This window comes from Letharia lupina (assembly GCF_014066315.1).
Source record: "Letharia lupina isolate WasteWater1 chromosome Unknown contig_17, whole genome shotgun sequence".
Classification (NCBI taxonomy): domain Eukaryota; kingdom Fungi; phylum Ascomycota; class Lecanoromycetes; order Lecanorales; family Parmeliaceae; genus Letharia; species Letharia lupina.
Window position 1 is genome coordinate 1250356 of NW_023502986.1, and position 17346 is coordinate 1267701.

General features: G+C 50.4%; 5 protein-coding genes across 5 annotated transcripts; 3 read left to right on the forward strand and 2 right to left on the reverse strand.

Annotated features, from left to right (window-relative positions):
* Window positions 1–1446: 1446 nt before the first annotated feature.
* Window positions 1447–2707, forward strand: HO133_003446 (uncharacterized protein; the record flags this gene model as incomplete). The annotated part of the gene is made up of 5 exons (XM_037294368.1): window positions 1447–1529; window positions 1588–1631; window positions 1692–1759; window positions 1813–1913; window positions 1978–2707. 5 exons carry the CDS (start codon window positions 1447–1449, stop codon window positions 2705–2707), a joined length of 1026 nt encoding a protein of 341 aa, XP_037149749.1.
* A 4731-nt stretch (window positions 2708–7438) lies between these two features.
* HO133_003447 (uncharacterized protein) lies at window positions 7439–9124 on the forward strand (the record flags this gene model as incomplete). Its single annotated transcript, XM_037294369.1, has 2 exons — window positions 7439–8587; window positions 8789–9124. The coding sequence occupies 2 exons, from the start codon at window positions 7439–7441 to the stop codon at window positions 9122–9124; spliced, it is 1485 nt and encodes a 494-aa protein (XP_037149750.1).
* An 882-nt stretch (window positions 9125–10006) lies between these two features.
* Window positions 10007–10600, reverse strand: HO133_003448 (uncharacterized protein; the record flags this gene model as incomplete). Its single annotated transcript, XM_037294370.1, has 2 exons — window positions 10007–10103; window positions 10161–10600. The coding sequence occupies 2 exons, from the start codon at window positions 10598–10600 to the stop codon at window positions 10007–10009; spliced, it is 537 nt and encodes a 178-aa protein (XP_037149751.1).
* A 1610-nt stretch (window positions 10601–12210) lies between these two features.
* Window positions 12211–14046, reverse strand: HO133_003449 (uncharacterized protein; the record flags this gene model as incomplete). Its single annotated transcript, XM_037294371.1, has 4 exons — window positions 12211–12666; window positions 12973–13060; window positions 13116–13582; window positions 13654–14046. The coding sequence occupies 4 exons, from the start codon at window positions 14044–14046 to the stop codon at window positions 12211–12213; spliced, it is 1404 nt and encodes a 467-aa protein (XP_037149752.1).
* A 321-nt stretch (window positions 14047–14367) lies between these two features.
* On the forward strand, window positions 14368–17154 carry HO133_003450 (uncharacterized protein; the record flags this gene model as incomplete). The annotated part of the gene is made up of 4 exons (XM_037294372.1): window positions 14368–14656; window positions 14755–15580; window positions 15638–16989; window positions 17036–17154. 4 exons carry the CDS (start codon window positions 14368–14370, stop codon window positions 17152–17154), a joined length of 2586 nt encoding a protein of 861 aa, XP_037149753.1.
* Between the last annotated feature and the right edge of the window lie 192 nt (window positions 17155–17346).

The following is a 17346-nucleotide window of genomic DNA, read 5'->3' on the forward strand; positions in this document are numbered from 1 at the left end:
ATTCAATACGGTCTATAGAAAGCAATGGGTATGGAAAACCCGAGATCCTTTTTTTCTTTCAAATGAGTTTTCACAAGACATATCTTACGTTCCAATTAGGGTACGTCTCGTTATCTAAGGTATATCAGGGGGAGGAGTGGAATGGGTGTGATTATCTTATGATCTTCAATCGCTTAGTATGCCTGAAATGCGATAGCCTCTCGAATTGCTAGTGCTTACCCCTTATAGTCCGAACAGCGGGTGGTTGTCTCCACTCTAGAATCCAGAACACAGAGTCCCCAATCTCCAATTTCGTTGCAGCTTCATGCAGGGACCTGGTCTGTACCCTACGTTGGCCACTTAGCTCGCGTGGCACAATACTGCGTCGTGAGTCGTGGATGACAACTACGGGCAAGGCCGTGGATTGGGACTACGCCTTTCGGGACACCCCGCTTGCACTGCTTTTAGCTTACGGACTACTGTATGCCGCAGCCAGACCGCGCGGCATCACCACCACTCCTACAACTCAATGCGAATTAGCTGTCACATTAAGGAAGCTTTCAAAGCCAACTTTTCACACGATGTAACTTCAAATAATGTATAGCTTCTGATGGTTAGATTTCGTCTTTAATAAAATATGAATGACGAGACGCTATTGACGCTAACTCAAGGTTTAGTATTTGTTAGCATGAAGCCACGGATTTCAAAGCAACGATACCACAACGACAACAAGAATCCCATCGTATGATTGATGGGTCCAAAGCTGTATGCACCGCAGCGGCGAGGCTTTGGCTTATTGTTCTGTTGCCTACCGAAACTTCGGGAACGAGAATCCACGAGAATCCTTGCGGATAATTGCACGCATCTGACCGGACTTTGTGTGTTCGTGCGTGAATTGGCCTTCGATGTGTGGGTGTGAATAATGTTTACAACCAAAGAAAGACATCTCAAGTCGTTGGCGTTTCAGACGGTGTAGGTATTCGACCGATGCAGATGTCAGACCGCCCCCATCAGCCAAGATACAGTGAGATTTGCCAATCCTATCAGCCTGATACATTGGTCCCTCTCAGCTCCATCAGCCTGATACAAGGATTCTTCTCAGCTCCTTCGGGGTCTGATGCCAAACTAGCAGAGCCGTCCCTAATCACGCAACCGCGACTTGTGGGCTCGTAGATACGGGAACCAAGTCAGTAACCTCTATTGTGGATATCACTCCAAAAATCGGCCTTTCATTGTGGTTGAAATGAATCCGCAATCTAATAGAGCGCCTAGAAAGTGGACGCCTGCAGAGAATAAGATCCTGCAAGCGAAAGTTGAAGAGTGCAGTAAGGGTTGACGGAGTAAGAGAACGAGCATTCAGACTAACGATTTGAGGCAGAGAAATCCGGGAAACCCATATATTGGCCGCAAGTTGCCGCAGCATTTCAAGACAGAAGCAAGGACGACTGCCGCAAACGTTGGGCTAAAATGGACGAGAAATGGAGAAAGGGGGCATGGGATAGCAGTGAAGATGACATTCTCTGTCAAGCGGTCAAAGAATACGGCTGTCGGTGCGCAGACATTGTCGCTGTATCCTGGGATCAAACGCTAAGTGGGCTCTGGGAATAGTTGGACTGATATCTCAAAAACCATTGGGACCCGCAGCCCTGATCGTACGTTCTCACTCATATAAAGGAACACCTCTCATCAACGGCAAGCTGACGCGGGTCCAGAATGTGCCAAGCGCTGGCGAAACTCTCTCAATCCAAACAACTCGCGCGGTGAATGGACCGAGGAAGATGTGAGACTACGAGCTTCTATGTGAGACGATAGACGACTGATTGTGGAGTTTAGGATACTACTCTCATGGAAGCTGTTCAAAGCTACGGCCATGACTGGAAATTAATCCATGAGAAGTTCCTCCCTGACAGATCAAGACTGGACCTGAGCAATCGGTGAGGCGTCTCATGGTCCTTGATAAATGAGGTCGTGAACAAGCTAATCTTGAGAGCAATGTAGGTATGTATCGCTTGCTCGACAGCAAAAGAAAAAGCAACCGCGACCATCTACTACTTCGTCAACAACGATGCATTCACAAGACAACCACGCCCAAGCGGAACCCGAGCAGATGCATGATCTGATACCGACCAGCCCGGAAAACGGCAAGAAGCAGCACGACCCCTTTATACAGACTATCTCAACGACATCCATGGACGACCAAGCTATCACTTCATGGATCTCGCAAGGTGCACGGGCCGACCCCATGGAGGTCCTGGACCCTCAACTATTTCCAGGCGCACTTGGGCAATACGGGTCACGCATCCCGCAAGCGCACGACGATCTGTTCACGACGATGAATCCCTACAGCAACAACGAGAGCGACAAAACGAGATCGGTCCTCATGTCACCGAACAGCTCCTCTTCCCTCTTCCCTTTCCCCAACGCCACAATGAGTTTCGACTCCTGGATGAACCTCAGCCCCACCACGACCTCTCACGCCTTGTCGTCCACGAACGACCGTCAGCAGCAGCCACCTGCCGGCGGTCTCGAGGGCCAGGCCACACTGACGGACGCAAACGTGACGGAGGCGGTGACGCCATCTTCGTCCAACGGAATCCAGTCCGTGTTTGCGCCGGGGGAGCGAGGCAAGACGGTGCTGACGCTGGAGAATCTGGACCCCGATACCCGGAGCGACGTCCTGGATTTGCTCTTCAGGCGCAAGATCGTCACCACCATCGCGATAGTGTAGACTTTAGACCGATAGATGCTCCATAATCCCAACCGGCGATCCCGATCCGTAGCCTTCGTCAGGAGACAGCCATGCTTTTCCTTTCCGATTTGAATTGTCGAAATCCAAGACATACCCAATCTCCAACGATGCCACCATCGACTGGCGCGACGAAGCGCCAGCCAGCGACGTTCCATCTCTTTCTGTTCGGGCAGGCAGATCAAACGTCTCACCCCTTCGCTCCCGTATCGTCGATAATGTAAGATGGCAAGCAAGGTTGCAATTCATTGATGACTGCATTAGCACGCATCCATCTCATCTAGCACCTTGCATAACTAATCCTCCCCCCCACCCGCACACACACAGAAAATCCACCGATTGGACTCGCTTCTTCTTACACGTGGCCGAGCTAGGTAACCACCTATCCACCACCCCGCGTGGGCAAGGCTTCGTAGATTTCCGCACCGAAAACAACATCAATGCCCGGTCAATGTTTTCGATCTATTACCGTAACCTGTCCGGGGCGGGTGCCCTGTTGCGACAAGCACACGTGCCGCGTGCGTGCGCTTTTCGCTCACCAATCGCTGCCGTCGTCGTTGCGATCTTTCCCGTTGGGCAGCGAACGTGCAAGCTTCACTGGTTTTGGTGTCGTTACTGTTGCCTGGTTTTTTTTCTCTTTCTTTTTTTTTCTTTTTTTACCATCCTGCAGCTCGCTACCGCTACGTTGCGTATGTGGGTGGGGGTGATCGGTTCCGGGGCAAGCGATATACTCTCTACCTACCTGCGCAACGGTTGGTCGGTCGGTCGGTTCGATACGAGTAAGTATGGGGCCAGGACCCTTGCGTGTGAGCCAGGCACGATGCTCGCTTAAGGGCTACGTGTTGCGGTTAGCGTGGCCCCGAATGGGGGGGCCTGGTGTGAGTGATAACCGGGGTAGGGTTCGTGCGTGTTTATGGGGTGGGGTGGGGTTGGGGAAGGCGCATGGCTGGGACTTTCGGCTGTTGCGGTCGGGGGAGGTTTTGATGGTTGTCACTGGGGTTTTGTTACTGGCTAGGTGGGGTTTGGAATGGAATTATCGGATGGGCTGGCTACTTTGTCGGCGTGGCTGGCTGTGACGGATAGACTTGTTGGTGGGGGTGAGGCGCTATGGATGCACGGTCGAGTTGTGATTCGCTATTGTATGGACGGCTACAATCGCCGATACGGAGTATTCATATAGTATGTCCCGGATGCTTCATCGAGTATGAAGCCTGGCAGAGAAGTTCTGGCTGGCGGACTTATGGTGGAGGAGGGGCGATGTGTCCGGGAGGATTCGGTTGCTCACCACTCTGCTGTGTTGTACAAGATAGCGATACCGTAGCAAAAACAATTGATATCGAGCTTGCTCGACCCATCCCGTTCCTGAGACTGGAGGAAACGAATCCGTGCTTGTATCATGTCCAACGAGCAAGGCCATGCTCCGCCGATCTGGCTCGAACAAAGCACCTCATTCTAATGGCGCTCGCGGTTCTATCGCGAAGGTCGTCCGTTCTGGCAATGGCTGTGTAGAAGAGACATACGCGTAACAGACGTTGTATCATAACCGTTGGCGCAGCCACATTCCTGACCCTGTTCATATGTACCCACGGCCTAGCAACCCAGCTGGCAGATTCTACCAAGTCTACCGAATCAGGCCTCCAACGGGCGGATGGTGCAGCGTTGTCATGGCCCCGGGTGCTGTATGAGGAATCTACAAACGCAGCTGCCGTATTCTAGCCCATTCCCAGGCAGAAGCCTGGCAATGTCCCCGTATGATCAGACGATCCATCCTGAAAGATTATGCTACTAGATCAAGGCATTCGGCAGGGCTGTCTGGAGTCGTTGAGAAACAGTGTGGACACTGCGGCCCGGCGCACCGCTGAACGGGCTATGGCACCGATTTAAAATGCTGCCTTGTTGCTCCATGGCGACACCTCATGGCTTTGGTCATTTTTCTGAACGCGGGAAAATGGGTCCGTGATGCAGTTGTTTGTGAACACATCTGGTGTATGTCGGCAGAAAAAGCGCGTTGGAGCGGCGTCCAGTCATACAAATCATAGAAACCACGCAAATAACGCACCCGAGGTGTTTGATGTAAGCCTGTAGAGCGTAGGTAAGCATGGTGTTGATGGTTGCATACCTTTTGTTGAAAGGATTCTATCTCCGCATTATAGCGCCATGTTTTCAAAACCGCGGGCGCCTTATGGCGACACCTCCCGGCCGTAAGCTATCCATGTCACCTACCTACATACAGGCAGCGGGCGAAGCAGAAGGATGCGAGGTGCCCCCATGCTCCTGCATGACCCCCCGGCTTATGTGCCCATGCGGACCCCCATTGAGATATTTTCTCTATTGATGCGGAGATAGATAGCATCGACGATTGAGCGAAGGCAGAATCGACGATGGAGCGCCGGCTCTTAGCTCGACTATGCGCACAGATCGCGTCGCTAGAGAGGCACAGACGCAGACGCAGACTTTTCGGCCCCCAGCCTGCAGCAACGGATCACGGTCAGCTTTCGGATACAATATCTCCTTCGTCCACCGCGCCTCCTGCAGTGTTCGGTCTCGCTGGGTTATGTTCATGTGCGGCGCGTGGCACCAGAGCGGTCTCTGTGCCGTGGAAAGGTCAGAGGCTTGTCCGTACGGCTGCTCCGAGTGTCGCTTACTGTTTGAGTCGCTCCAGACACAGCTGTTGGTCCGCACTGATCAGTGATCATGATTCCGATTGCAAGGATTCCAATTCTTGCGGGGTTTCTCGTATGGGCACGCTTTGAGTTGTGGGATTGTGGCTGCTGGGAGTTTCAAAGGGCTAATTACTGATTCATCATTCACGCCCCAATGGGATATGATTCGGTAATCTGCCATTCATGCTGAAAATCACAAAGGAGAGGATCCGCGACCTGGCCCATCCCACTGTAGAAGCGAGGGAATTTCTCCGACCCCATTTAATGAGAATTTTACCAGCCTAGATACAACAGACGAAAGCGGAGTGGACGAAATCTCGACTCCTCGAGGATCAAACGTGACTACCACCGTCATCAATAACCGAGTCGACGACCACTACCAGACGCTTAGTGGAGCTTGCTGCTACCGTAGCCTTCATCCGGCCGTCTCGTACCAAGAACCTACCATTCATGACACCCGTCTCACAGGCACTGACACCTAGCTGCTTCTACACGTAGGCTACTATGGCAAATCACCGAATCATATCCCATAACTTGGTTTAGGGACATGAATCAGTAATTAGCCCGAATGCCAAATCAGAACGCTCCACGCATTTAGGAGAGATCACGAAAACCACTCCGAGGTGCTATCGTAGCCGAGGTGCAAAGACCTGCTGAGTGAAAGGCGGAGTCGCTATTCGAGGATAGTCTTGTAGACTGAGAAGTGTGCTGAAATCATTGCTATAGAAGATGCAACCATGAGAAGCATTCAATTGTGTCTAGACACTCGAGCTGAAGTTGAGTAGGAATACCATAACGGGGGCCAAGATCATGCTTCAAGATCTGTGATATTCGATTGTACAAATACTCGTGGTATACCCAATCTCTTGCGGCTATCTCAGTGTGAAGAAGCTTCATGCCAGCAGGTCTGTGACAGCAATGAAAATCCTAATGCTAAGCAATCCGCCTAGTCACGTTCAGGGACTACCCCAGAGCAATACCACGTTGCGTACAGCAATACAACTACCATTCTGGCTGAGCTATGGTGTGTTGCCTTGAATCCGTACCAACTCACATCAAAGACCGGACTCGACGACCGAAGTAGGTACAAATATCTGAGTATTTGTGGACTTGAGCCTAAGGCGATCCACTGGCAGTGAGAGGTGCCACGCTTGTACAAATAGTGTTATCTTAACCTTTCACGCACTCGTAGACGACCAGCGTGGTTCCTGTCCTAGGTACAATCTCAGGAACTGTTGTCTCTGTTCAGATGTCTGATCTAAGCTCATTCGCTAGAGGACGCCTTCTACCTGGGCGAGTGATCTCGTCTTTGCGTTCTCCAGTCGACAGAAGAGACTCGTCATCTTCTTGTACCCGAAGTACTGGGCAAAGCTCTAGCGAACACCAACGGGTTGAGAGTTTTTGAAGATTCGAAACCAGAAGACTTCGTGCAACAAGAGACGATAGGTAAGTCGGGGTTCTATGGCTTAGAACGACAGCTATCCGGGTCTGAGCAGGGTGAGCTGGACAACATTGCGAGTAATGGGGCCCTATCTTAGGAGAATTGAAAGTTTTGCGATGTAAGAATATTACCTATTTGAGCAGGTGCTAAGTTACTTATACTGAGTGGTAGTCAAAATGAGGTATGTGCTGAGAGAATGCAAAGCCACTAAAGAGAATACACCGACATAGTGTCGTAGAGAGATAGCAGACAGGCCTCAGGCCTTCGAAGCTGCTGTCGTAGGAACACTCTTCATGTTGAGAGGGTGCTTTCCTACTTCATCGCGTCTTTGTGTTAAAACGTTCCGGTCGTTTTCCTTCTGAGAGGGTGGATTTGCGTCGAAGAAAGCACTGGCCGACTAGTTTTCGGACTTTGGCAATCCTTGATCACATTTGAGCCTCTGCGCGTTTACAACAGATTTGGAGGGAAGTTGAGAGCCCTGAGGAAAAACCTTTTGCCTGTGCGACCAGTTGCGGTTGAAACCGTTGAAACCGATATATGTTAGAGAGCGTTGTCGCGGTTCCCGAGCAATTTCATCGAATCTGCATAAGATATTGCCTAGCTGCATTCATGAAGCTTATCGATGGGCGTCACCCCGCCGACGAAGACCCCATGGAAAAGGGACCCTATCATTCTGACATCCAGCCGATAACCAAGGAAGAGCGCCATACGCAAGTGCTGGGTCGACTTGGTAAGCAGTCCGTGCTCGAACGGCGCTTTGGATTCCTCAGCATTCTTGGATTTACTTGCACGATACTGGTTACCTGGGATGGATCCCTACTTTTGTTCACGACTGGATTGACGAACGGAGGCTCTGCTGGGCTCGTATACGGCTACCTTCTGGTGTGGATTGGGACCATTGCTGTTTTCACAACTATGGCAGAGCTAGCATTCATGGCTCCAACTGCGGGTGGCCAGTATCATTGGGTCTGCATGCTTGCCCCTCCATCGTGTCGAAAGTTTCTCAGCTATATCATGGGCTGGTTGGTGATTTGTGGATGGCAAGCCATTCTTGCTGGAGGTGGTTACCTAGGCGGTACTATGATCGTTGCGCTGATCCAATTGAATCATGATGATTACGTGCCGGAATTGTGGCACGGAACGTTGCTCTTCTGGGCAATAATCGTTGTTGCCGTATTCACCAATACGGTTACCAGCAGCATACTACTCAAGATCGAAATCTTTATCTTGGCTGTCCATGTGGTTGGCTTCTTCGCTGTCCTGATCCCAGTGGTTCACTTGGCTCCAGACAAAGTCTCAGCCCATGATGTTTTTACACAATTTTCGAATGGGGGTGCATGGCCTTCACAGAGGTTATCCTTCTTCATATGTCTCATCGGCAACGTGTATGCCATGTTTGGATGCGATAGCGCCGTTCACATGGCTGAGGAAATTAAGAATGCCGAAGTCGTGGTACCGGTGTCGATGCTCACGACTACTGTCCTCAACGGAGCGCTCGGGTTCGCGATCGTCATCGCAGTACTCTTCCTCACAACAGACATCACTGCAGCTCTGGCAAGTCCTACTGGAGTCCTAGACTATCCGTTCATGCAAATCTTCTACGATGCAACGGGCTCCAAAGCCGGAGCTTCAGTCCCGATTGCCATCATGATCATCATGGACGTGGCTGGGACGATCGCGCTCGTGGCCACGGCATCCCGCTTGGTCTGGGCTTTTGCGCGCGATCGAGGTCTTCCGGGGTGGCGATCTGTGAGCAAGGTTCGTTGACTACTCCGCCTGATTGCAGACGGTTCCTGGCTCACATTACCACGCAGGTCCAATCTAAGACCGCAATCCCATTCCTCGCAGTCATCATAACGTCTCTTATCGCCTGCCGCATCGGCCTCGTTGGTGTCGGCTTTCAACGATGTCATCTCCCTTGGCGTAAGCAGTCTCTACGCTTCTTACATCATCACGGAGAGCCTTCTCCTCTGGCGTAGATGCACCGGTGCTATCAGAAAGGCGACAGACGTCGCCAACGACACAGGCGAGGCTAATCAGCTTGTCTGGGGACCATTCCGTCTTCCGGGTATCTTCGGTATTATCGTCAATGCTTGGGCAGTGGTTTTCGGAAGTATTATCTTCTTTTTCAGCTTTTGGCCGGTGGCGAAGCCGGTCACGGCTGCGCGTATGAATTTCCGTGTTTTGATGACGGGATCGGTTGTGCTGTTTGCGGTATTGTACTATGTTCTATGGGCAAGGAAGACGTACAAAGGGCTTATTGTGGAGGTGACACCTTTCTCGACAGTAGAGTGAATACTTCGGGCCCATCGTATGAGGAAGTGGATAGCCTGTTGGACAATGCAGGCGCTGCTGTGGTTTTCTTGAATCAGGAGTGATTGATTACGGGCAGATGATGGTAAAAGGCACGGCATATGATAATTCAGACAATCAGCACCGTGATGGGGCTAAAATTACATCTCTACGTTTTGCACTTCGTCCTCTGCCACAGATTCTGCCACCACGATCTACCTTCCCTCATTGCTTAACTCCGCCAACGAAGGCATCGGCAACCCTACCCCACAGATCATTCTAATGTTCTTCGGATCCTGGCGCCGGTGGCCATAGGGTAGCCTAAGTAGTGAACACTACGCGTTAGTACGGTGGCACACCAACGAACAGGCTAGCATGTGTTTAGAATAAAATTCTTGACGGGAACGGGAGCAAGAGCAAGCGACCTTAAGAATGCGGTGATGGGAGACGAGGCCTGGAGGGGAAGGATGGGAGCAGGTGCGGAAACCGCTTGTGCTGGTGTAGTGCCTATGCAAGCAGGGGGTGGTGGATAGACCATGGCGGGAACAGTAAGATGTCAAGGCGGCGCTGGCCCTGCGCTTGGAAGCGGTGGCGGGTCTGCCAGGTTAGCGGTGTCGTGCTGTAGAACATGTGTTGGTATTGTTGTCGGAACTGCCGCTTCAGGTTCAATGGCCTCCAATGACACGTCTGATTAAGCAGGACATCGCGCCTGAGGCTCCCAAGCATTCCGTGGAGCTGGTCCGCCTGCTAGCACCGTGACATGGCGCTTCTTTGCATCATCTCTGAAGTAGCCGCCTCGGTATTGGGGATTGAAGTGTGAGGATCTCGAAGAACCCTCGGGCAGGCGGAGTGACACGTCGTGATAGCAGAAACCGAAATGGCCACTCACTGTTTCTCAGCCTCCAGCCTCGGCTTGCTCTTTTTCTCCCCATTGTAGATCCGCAATTTCTCTAGCATCGCATTGCCCCAGTAGTAGCATGGACTATCCAAATTCAGTATCAAGACTCCGTCGTTCTGCAAGAGTGTATGGATAGCATACCTATCCCCTCCACCCATCTGCCCACTCTTCTTCAAGAATCCCCCCAACGACCTCGCTGTCGGTCCACTCGCATTCCTATTATATTCCACAGGATGTCCACCCTTCTCCAACTCTTGCATCTCGGCTGCCATGGTCGACTGGTTCCATTTCTTGCTCGAGCCCGGGATGGTACCTTTGTCCGCGATGAGCTTGTTGAGCTTGCGACGGACGGTGGTCGCGTTGTCGTAGCAGGGTATTTCGCCGTCGATCTCTTCGAGTTCGATGGCGCGGTAGTCGCCTTTGTCGGAGGCGGCGGTGGTGGCAGAGGGGGATGGGTTGGGGTCGACGTTCTCTTTGTCCGTCGCGCTTTTGTTCTTGTTTTTGGGGGAGGTTTTGGGGTAGGGGTTTGTTCGATTGGAGGTGGCGCTGGGGCCGCTGGTACGCCGTGCTGCTTTGGGCATTATGGTGGGTTGTTTGTTGTTGAAAAAGTGGGTATGTGTGGGCTTTTGGAATTGTGACGGGGAACGTCTGTTGATGTTTTCCCCTGCTCGAGCGAGGCTTGGCGCGTCATGCCCCTAGGTCTACGTCATTGTGACGGAACACAAAGTCACGTGCCATGCTTTCGCTATCTTGGTACATCTTTGCTTTTGCTTTCAACGTAGATATTGTTGGCTTATACATGCTCTGAGCCTGCCATTCCACATGCATGCAGTATTTCCTAATCTTTTGATTGTCCTCCCTCGCTGGACTTCCTATATTGTATATACCCGGAAGTGCCCGGTACCTGGTAATGCCCGATTTAAAATCCGATAAGTCCGGCGCAACACCAAAATGCCTACCTTTCACCAAAATTCTATGGCAACTCGGCATAATTATGAAGGACAATACTGGACTTCCATTGCTAGCAATATTGATGTATCTGAGAACTCAATTTATCGTTTTTTGGGCCTTATCGGTCTACCGGTTCGTGAAAAAACCGTCGCTACCTCTTCTTCTACCACGTCTTCTATCACTAGATTACCTCTTCTTCTATTATATCTTCTTTAACTATCTTTTTACCTCTTCCGCCTTTTCCACCTCTTCCATCTCTTCTACCTCTTTTATCTCTTTCACCTCTTCCACCTCTTCCACCCCGCTGTTGTTACTGTGGTGGAGCCTGTGGTGGAGCCTGCGGGGAAGCCTGCGGTGGGGTCCGCCACTGTTACGGAGCAGGTCTTCCTCCACCTTGCTGTTGTTGCTATGGTGGGGTAAGCGTTGGTGGTATTAGTGGGCCTGGTGTGGGAGATGTAGTAGCCTTTTTCTTGACTAGACTTCTACCTCTCTTCGTATCTTCAAAAAGAGCTGGTCCGAGGTGACACATGCTTCGAAATTCCTTCTCAAAATGCTTGATAGCTATATCCTTCAATCGCTGCTGAATAATCTCAAGGAGGTATAGCAAATATAAATGGGATTTGGGCATTAGATCATAAATGGCCTAGAGGGGCCAATATTTTATTACACGGGAATTCAAACGAGGTAATTCGTGGATAATCATGTCTATGGTTTTTAGGCGACTGGGGGGATTGAACTTATCTACCAGCGAAGCTAGTGGCTAGCCACAAAAGAGTAGACTATCCTTTATGGTATTTCATTGCATTATAGGGCCTCGATATAGTGTAACGTTTTATTCAGATAGATATGTAGTAAAATCAAAAACAATGCCCATATTTTGGTGTTGCGCCGGACTTATCGGATTTTAAATCGGGCATTACCAGGTATCGGGCACTTCCGGGTATATACGAAATAGAGTAGGTCTCATCGTGGTTCGCGAGATTGTTCGGAGGCCATCGCGTTTCAAACGACCTGCTCAATATCATTATTCACGTTTGGCAAACCACAGCCGCCGGTCCACAAAGACCTACTGCCTTGAATTATGTGCTAGAAGACTTGGAGAGTTTGTCTTCACGTCAAATGAGGGTGTGAGCCATTTAGGCGGCGGGAAGGACCGAACCTACGCTCCTCAGCTTGGTGCCAGAGCAAGCTGTCGTGTCACGGCAATTGTTCGTGACGATCTCTCTCGCAAGACCCTATGCTACATCGCCTTCCCAGAGCAGATACTCCATAAAGGTTTGATGACCAATTCGCAAATAGATTTCCTGAAGTCGGAATCTTCCCAGTCTGGGACAGGATACTTGGGCCGTGTCTGGAATGTGCACTCGATACACCGGGCTGCGGCATCGTAGTAGGAACACAGCAAGTCGCCCGCAGAGTCGCGTAGCCACGCTGATGCGGCATCGTACCGACTGCCATACGCCGTATCCAGAGTGAAGCCATGGGCTGATGCCCAGGACTCGAAAGATTTCTCATGTCCGATCTCCAGGAGTACTATGCCTAAATTCAATAGCTGCTGTCTCGCGCTTGATTTGTGGGTTGGACAAGCTGCTGCAGCCACGTTGAATTTGTGGACGAGAAATGGATGACTCGTATCGACAAGAAAAGCGGCTTCATCAGCATTTGGCGATGGTCTGAGGCGCCAAAAACAGATAGTCTGTTTCGTCCAAGGCTTAGCCATCCATGGCGTTGAGCATAGTTGCAGAAGTGACGAGGCCAAAATAAACGACAGCCTCATCCGCTGAATTGGACTCCACTTCAAGGATATGGGTCTATTGTTTGGCGTCTGAAGAAGAAATTGCTCTAGGGTAACGAGCTCTTGAGTGCGGCATTCAGAGTGAATCCCCCTTGCAGGGGCCGGAGACGTGTGACAGCCGGATAGAGTGCCATGTTGCGATAAATATAGTTTGAGGGTTTTGCTAGCTTGTCGCGCCTGGTCCAATGACGAACAGAGATCTTGTACCTCGTCCATCAAAGGCTCACGAGACTCGGATGGCTGGGGCAAGTCGAACATAACTTGGGGCTGCTTTCGCGCCTGTGGTGTAGTCAATCTATGTCTTTTGTCAGTGCATCTACCCTTGCCAAAGGTTGACTGATGAGTCGCACTCATAGATCTCATTATCAAGGACCGCGACTTGGAGTTCCTGGGACAGCATGTTACTACCTGCGAGTACAGCTGGTGATCCGAGGATCAAGTCAAAATGGATAGACACTCGTCGCTTGTGCCACGCGTCCGAGCGATTCTCCAGATATAATCTAGTCTCGTGCTCATGGTGGCATCCAGATATTAGTCTCTGAGACATCGCCGAGTAGAGAACGTCTGCGTGTCGTTGAACTCGCTGCAAGAAAACTGCGAACTTTCCGACAATTCTCTGTTCAGAGAGAATCTCGTGATGATTTAGCGATGTACCCAAGTGTCTCAGCTTTGTCAGGGTGTCTGTGGTTTCTCTGAGGTCGTTGACTCTTTGCTTGAGCTCATCATCCTTGAGAACGAATTTAATTCGACTTCTGAATTCGTACTTTCCATTGGCGCTTAATGAGTTCGCTTTGAGCAGCTCTTTGAGACTGCCAGACTTCAGGCAAGAACAGCAGTCAGTCTAGGATCCTCAAAGCTCAATAGCCGTTCTGAAGAAGGGCTGCTGACCTGTGGACCAGGCACAAGACCTTTCATCTCTTGCACAATCTTAGTCAGAGACGCCTCGCATCTACCAAGTGTGTCTTTGTACGGGCCAAAGCCTCGACCAAGAGATCGGCTGAGCTCTTCAGCTACATCACTTCTACAGAGCAGCCCTTGCAAGTTGCTGGTGTCCATAGAAACGATATCATATCGTTCAAAACCAGCTTCCAGCAATGCAAGCTCAAGGTCTCCTTCCAGAAAGAACTTTTGGTTCTCCAATGCAATAATCAATTGATCTATGCGAGAAGCTTTGTATCTGAATGACCATGACTTCTTGTGATTAGTTTTGTAGTGCCCGAGAGCGGCGACCATTATGGGCACAGCACCAAGAATCAAGCCAGCAACTTCCATGCCACTCATGATGGTTGGTCTCGAAAATGCCCCCAAAAGGACCGGGTACTAGATGATGGCCATTGCAGGCTGGATTGACCATGACACGAAAAGTCGTCGTTGTTCCGTCACGCACAGGCAGTTAAGGCTAGCCTTTGCGTTATCTGGAAGGAGATTGGTTACCCATAATCAGCTGCATGCAGCCTTGCCTCGACCCCGCATCTGACGGAGCTGAACAGAGGGAACTCTCACAACAGCTTGTGAGATATCCATAGTATATGGAGCCGGCTCACTCGCGTCTAGACATAAATATCCCGGTTTCTACCAGCCATTGCTAGCAGATCTCCGTATATGGAGGTGCCACTGTCAGCGCCCGAAGCCACTGAGACCCTAGCCGCAGTCGGCCACCATATTTACGCTATATTCACGGCCTTGGAGGCAGACGATAGACCTCTCGAACATGGAGATTCTTTCAAAACCTCTCTATTAATTGAATCACAACGGTTTAGTCTCTGGGCTAGGAATCTCGGACTATATGAATATGGCCACAGTTCTCTGGATTATAGGTTTCGTGATGCCCCTTCGGTATATGACTACACACGCCAGTTGTTGGATAAACTTGAGAAATCACTTTTGACTAGTATGTTTTCCTCTTCTTTGCTTGTCTTAAGTACACGCATCCCACTCTGCAACGCTCCTTCACTTCATCCCAGAAATATACAGCTGACGATACTAAAGTCCAAGACGGCCTCGATTATGAGAAGCTCGAACTGGACAAAGGAGCTAAACAACCTAGCAGCTTGCTACGAATCGGTCAGCGAGCTGACTACAGCGGCATTGTTCCGGAGACTGTGCCGGCCCCCTACGAGAATCAGAATAGTGACGAAAGCTCCGACGAGGAAGAATCTTTACTTAGCTACCAAAACAACTCGATCTCTGCCATTGTGTTGGAGAATGCAAGACTCATCATCGACACTCTTTATAAGCTTTCGTTCAAAATACGCAATCCCGCAACAAGGCTTGGATTCTCCAAAGCCCGAACGTACCGTCAAGTGAACGAAGACACTGGAGTGGATCTAATGAATGCGTTCATCGCGTTTGATCTCAAACATGTCGCGGAAATCTTTGCGCATCACCTACAGGTGTCGCCGGGAGAGTGCGAGAACGATTTTCTAGTTCAGCGACTTGCAAGAGCAAACACTCATCGGAGACGGCAGTTCGGGCAATGGCGGAACCACATAACGAAGCTTGAAAGGTCAAACCATGCTCCTGCGCAATTGAATCCCGCGGGACCCAATTTACAGCTGAATCCAGGCCTCTCGAAAGCGAAAGGTCTTCCTTCGTTGCCTTCAACAGCCACCAGACTTGAAGAAACAAAAATCAGTCTCGATGATTCTGCTTCCATAAAAACTACCTCAACATATGTGGTTCTATCCAAGGAGGATGAAGAAGCAGATATTCACATTCCACCATTACCAAAGAACCTTCGTGCAAAAGATGAGTTCGAGTGCCCATATTGTCGCGTTCTCTGCGCAAAACGTCTTTGCAATCAATCGGCCTGGGAGTAAGCTAAGCAGCTTGTCCGGTGCAAGAGAAGAAAGCACTAACAGGATCAATACAGACGCCATGTACTCAGAGATCTGAGGCCCTACGTGTGCACGTACAAGGACTGCACAGAAGCGGATCAACAGTACGATAACATAAAAGACTGGGTCAACCATGAGATCAAGATCCATCGAGGATTAGAGCGGCAAATGGATGATCCTTCTGAGCAGTCTTCAGACGCTCATAGCGAAAGCCAAGATCCAAGGGAATTTCTCCCACAGACCCAGCATCCTAATCCACTAACTCCTAACGATGTCTGGCGCGAAGAATGTCCCATCTGTCAAGAAACACATCCGAGTTTTAGCCATGTCGCACTTCATCTTCGGAAAATCGCTGTCTTTGCACTCCCGAAGTCCGCGGGGTCCGATGAAGACAGCACAGTAGGAGACCAGGGTTCAAAGGTTGCTAACATAGACGACCAGGACTCCATGTCAAGCCAGAGCACCTTCGAATCGTTAGATAAGGATCACTTGCACGAGGACGAGACGTACAGTTGGAAGGAGTGGGATGCCAGGACGCCTGGAGATCCTGCGCCTATCGAGAAGACCCATCAAGACGTCCAGCGTTTTGAACACGCTTTGCAGCAAGTAAACAAATTTACCAAAAAAGAACTAGATGTGAATACATTCGTTGCCAGACTTGAGCCAGATAATGCATTGCTCTACCAAGGCGACGGCAATAATATTGGGCCAGCTTCAGTGAATCGCCAACCCAACAGCTCGGCGGTGGCGCTTCCAATAGTCACAGGAGAACAACTGAGCTTCTATGTTCAGATCCACCCTCTCCAACCCAATTATCAAGCGCAGTCGGCTCGACATGGCACACATAACTTCTGGGTTCCACCCAATGTCAGGACTGGGTACACTCGAAAGCCATGCATTCTTTTCCGTTGGCTGTGCGGATTTATGACTCCTATTTCCGCCATTGATCCTGTGGGCCGTTCCCTTCATCAAACTTACAGTGCTGCCACCATTTTCACTCACAATCCGGACACGCCTCACTTGCTTGCGGTGCCTTTCGACGCTGAGAGAACGCATGCGTATCAGAATCAAGGAGGCTGGAGACCTCTGTCCTTCCAGCATATCCAAATTGGCAATACTCAACATACATATTCTGCTGTTTCAACGGTCGGTGATCATCAGCACATCGCTACCCTAGGCTCGCCTCACTGGATGCCTCAGCTTCTACCTAGGGTTTATGATAATCAGACTAAAAACCCTACGATACAGGCGGGTCTAATTGGAAGCATACCTCTACTCATTGCTCTTGCAGCCTTCTCGGCACCACCGGACGTATTAGGGGACGTTCTGCCTCTTTGTCTCAGACCGGGGACTTGGCGACCCCATCCGTACCAGTATCCGGCGGGTCGTAAGTGCTGTTGTACCTACGAACATTCCGGTCTGACAGTCTATAGATATCGCGGAACGAGGCATGATTGTCACGATTTTCTTTGATCCTATGAATCCTCGAGGGTCCAACACAGCTCTTCTCAACAGACTTGAGAACGGCGACTTTGGGCCTTTCTACAATTAGCGTCGGGGGCGAACTTTCTCCGATGACGGGCTCTTGTGAAAGAGATTTATCATCTAGATCATGAGTATTGAAGTTCGCTACTTTAGCGGTGAATATGATTTGTGCTTTGTCTCTCGTTCATTCTCCTGCGCTGCATCAAGAGTCTACATAGAAAATAGCCTACAGTCGTTACAAAAAGCCTGAGTTTGTATT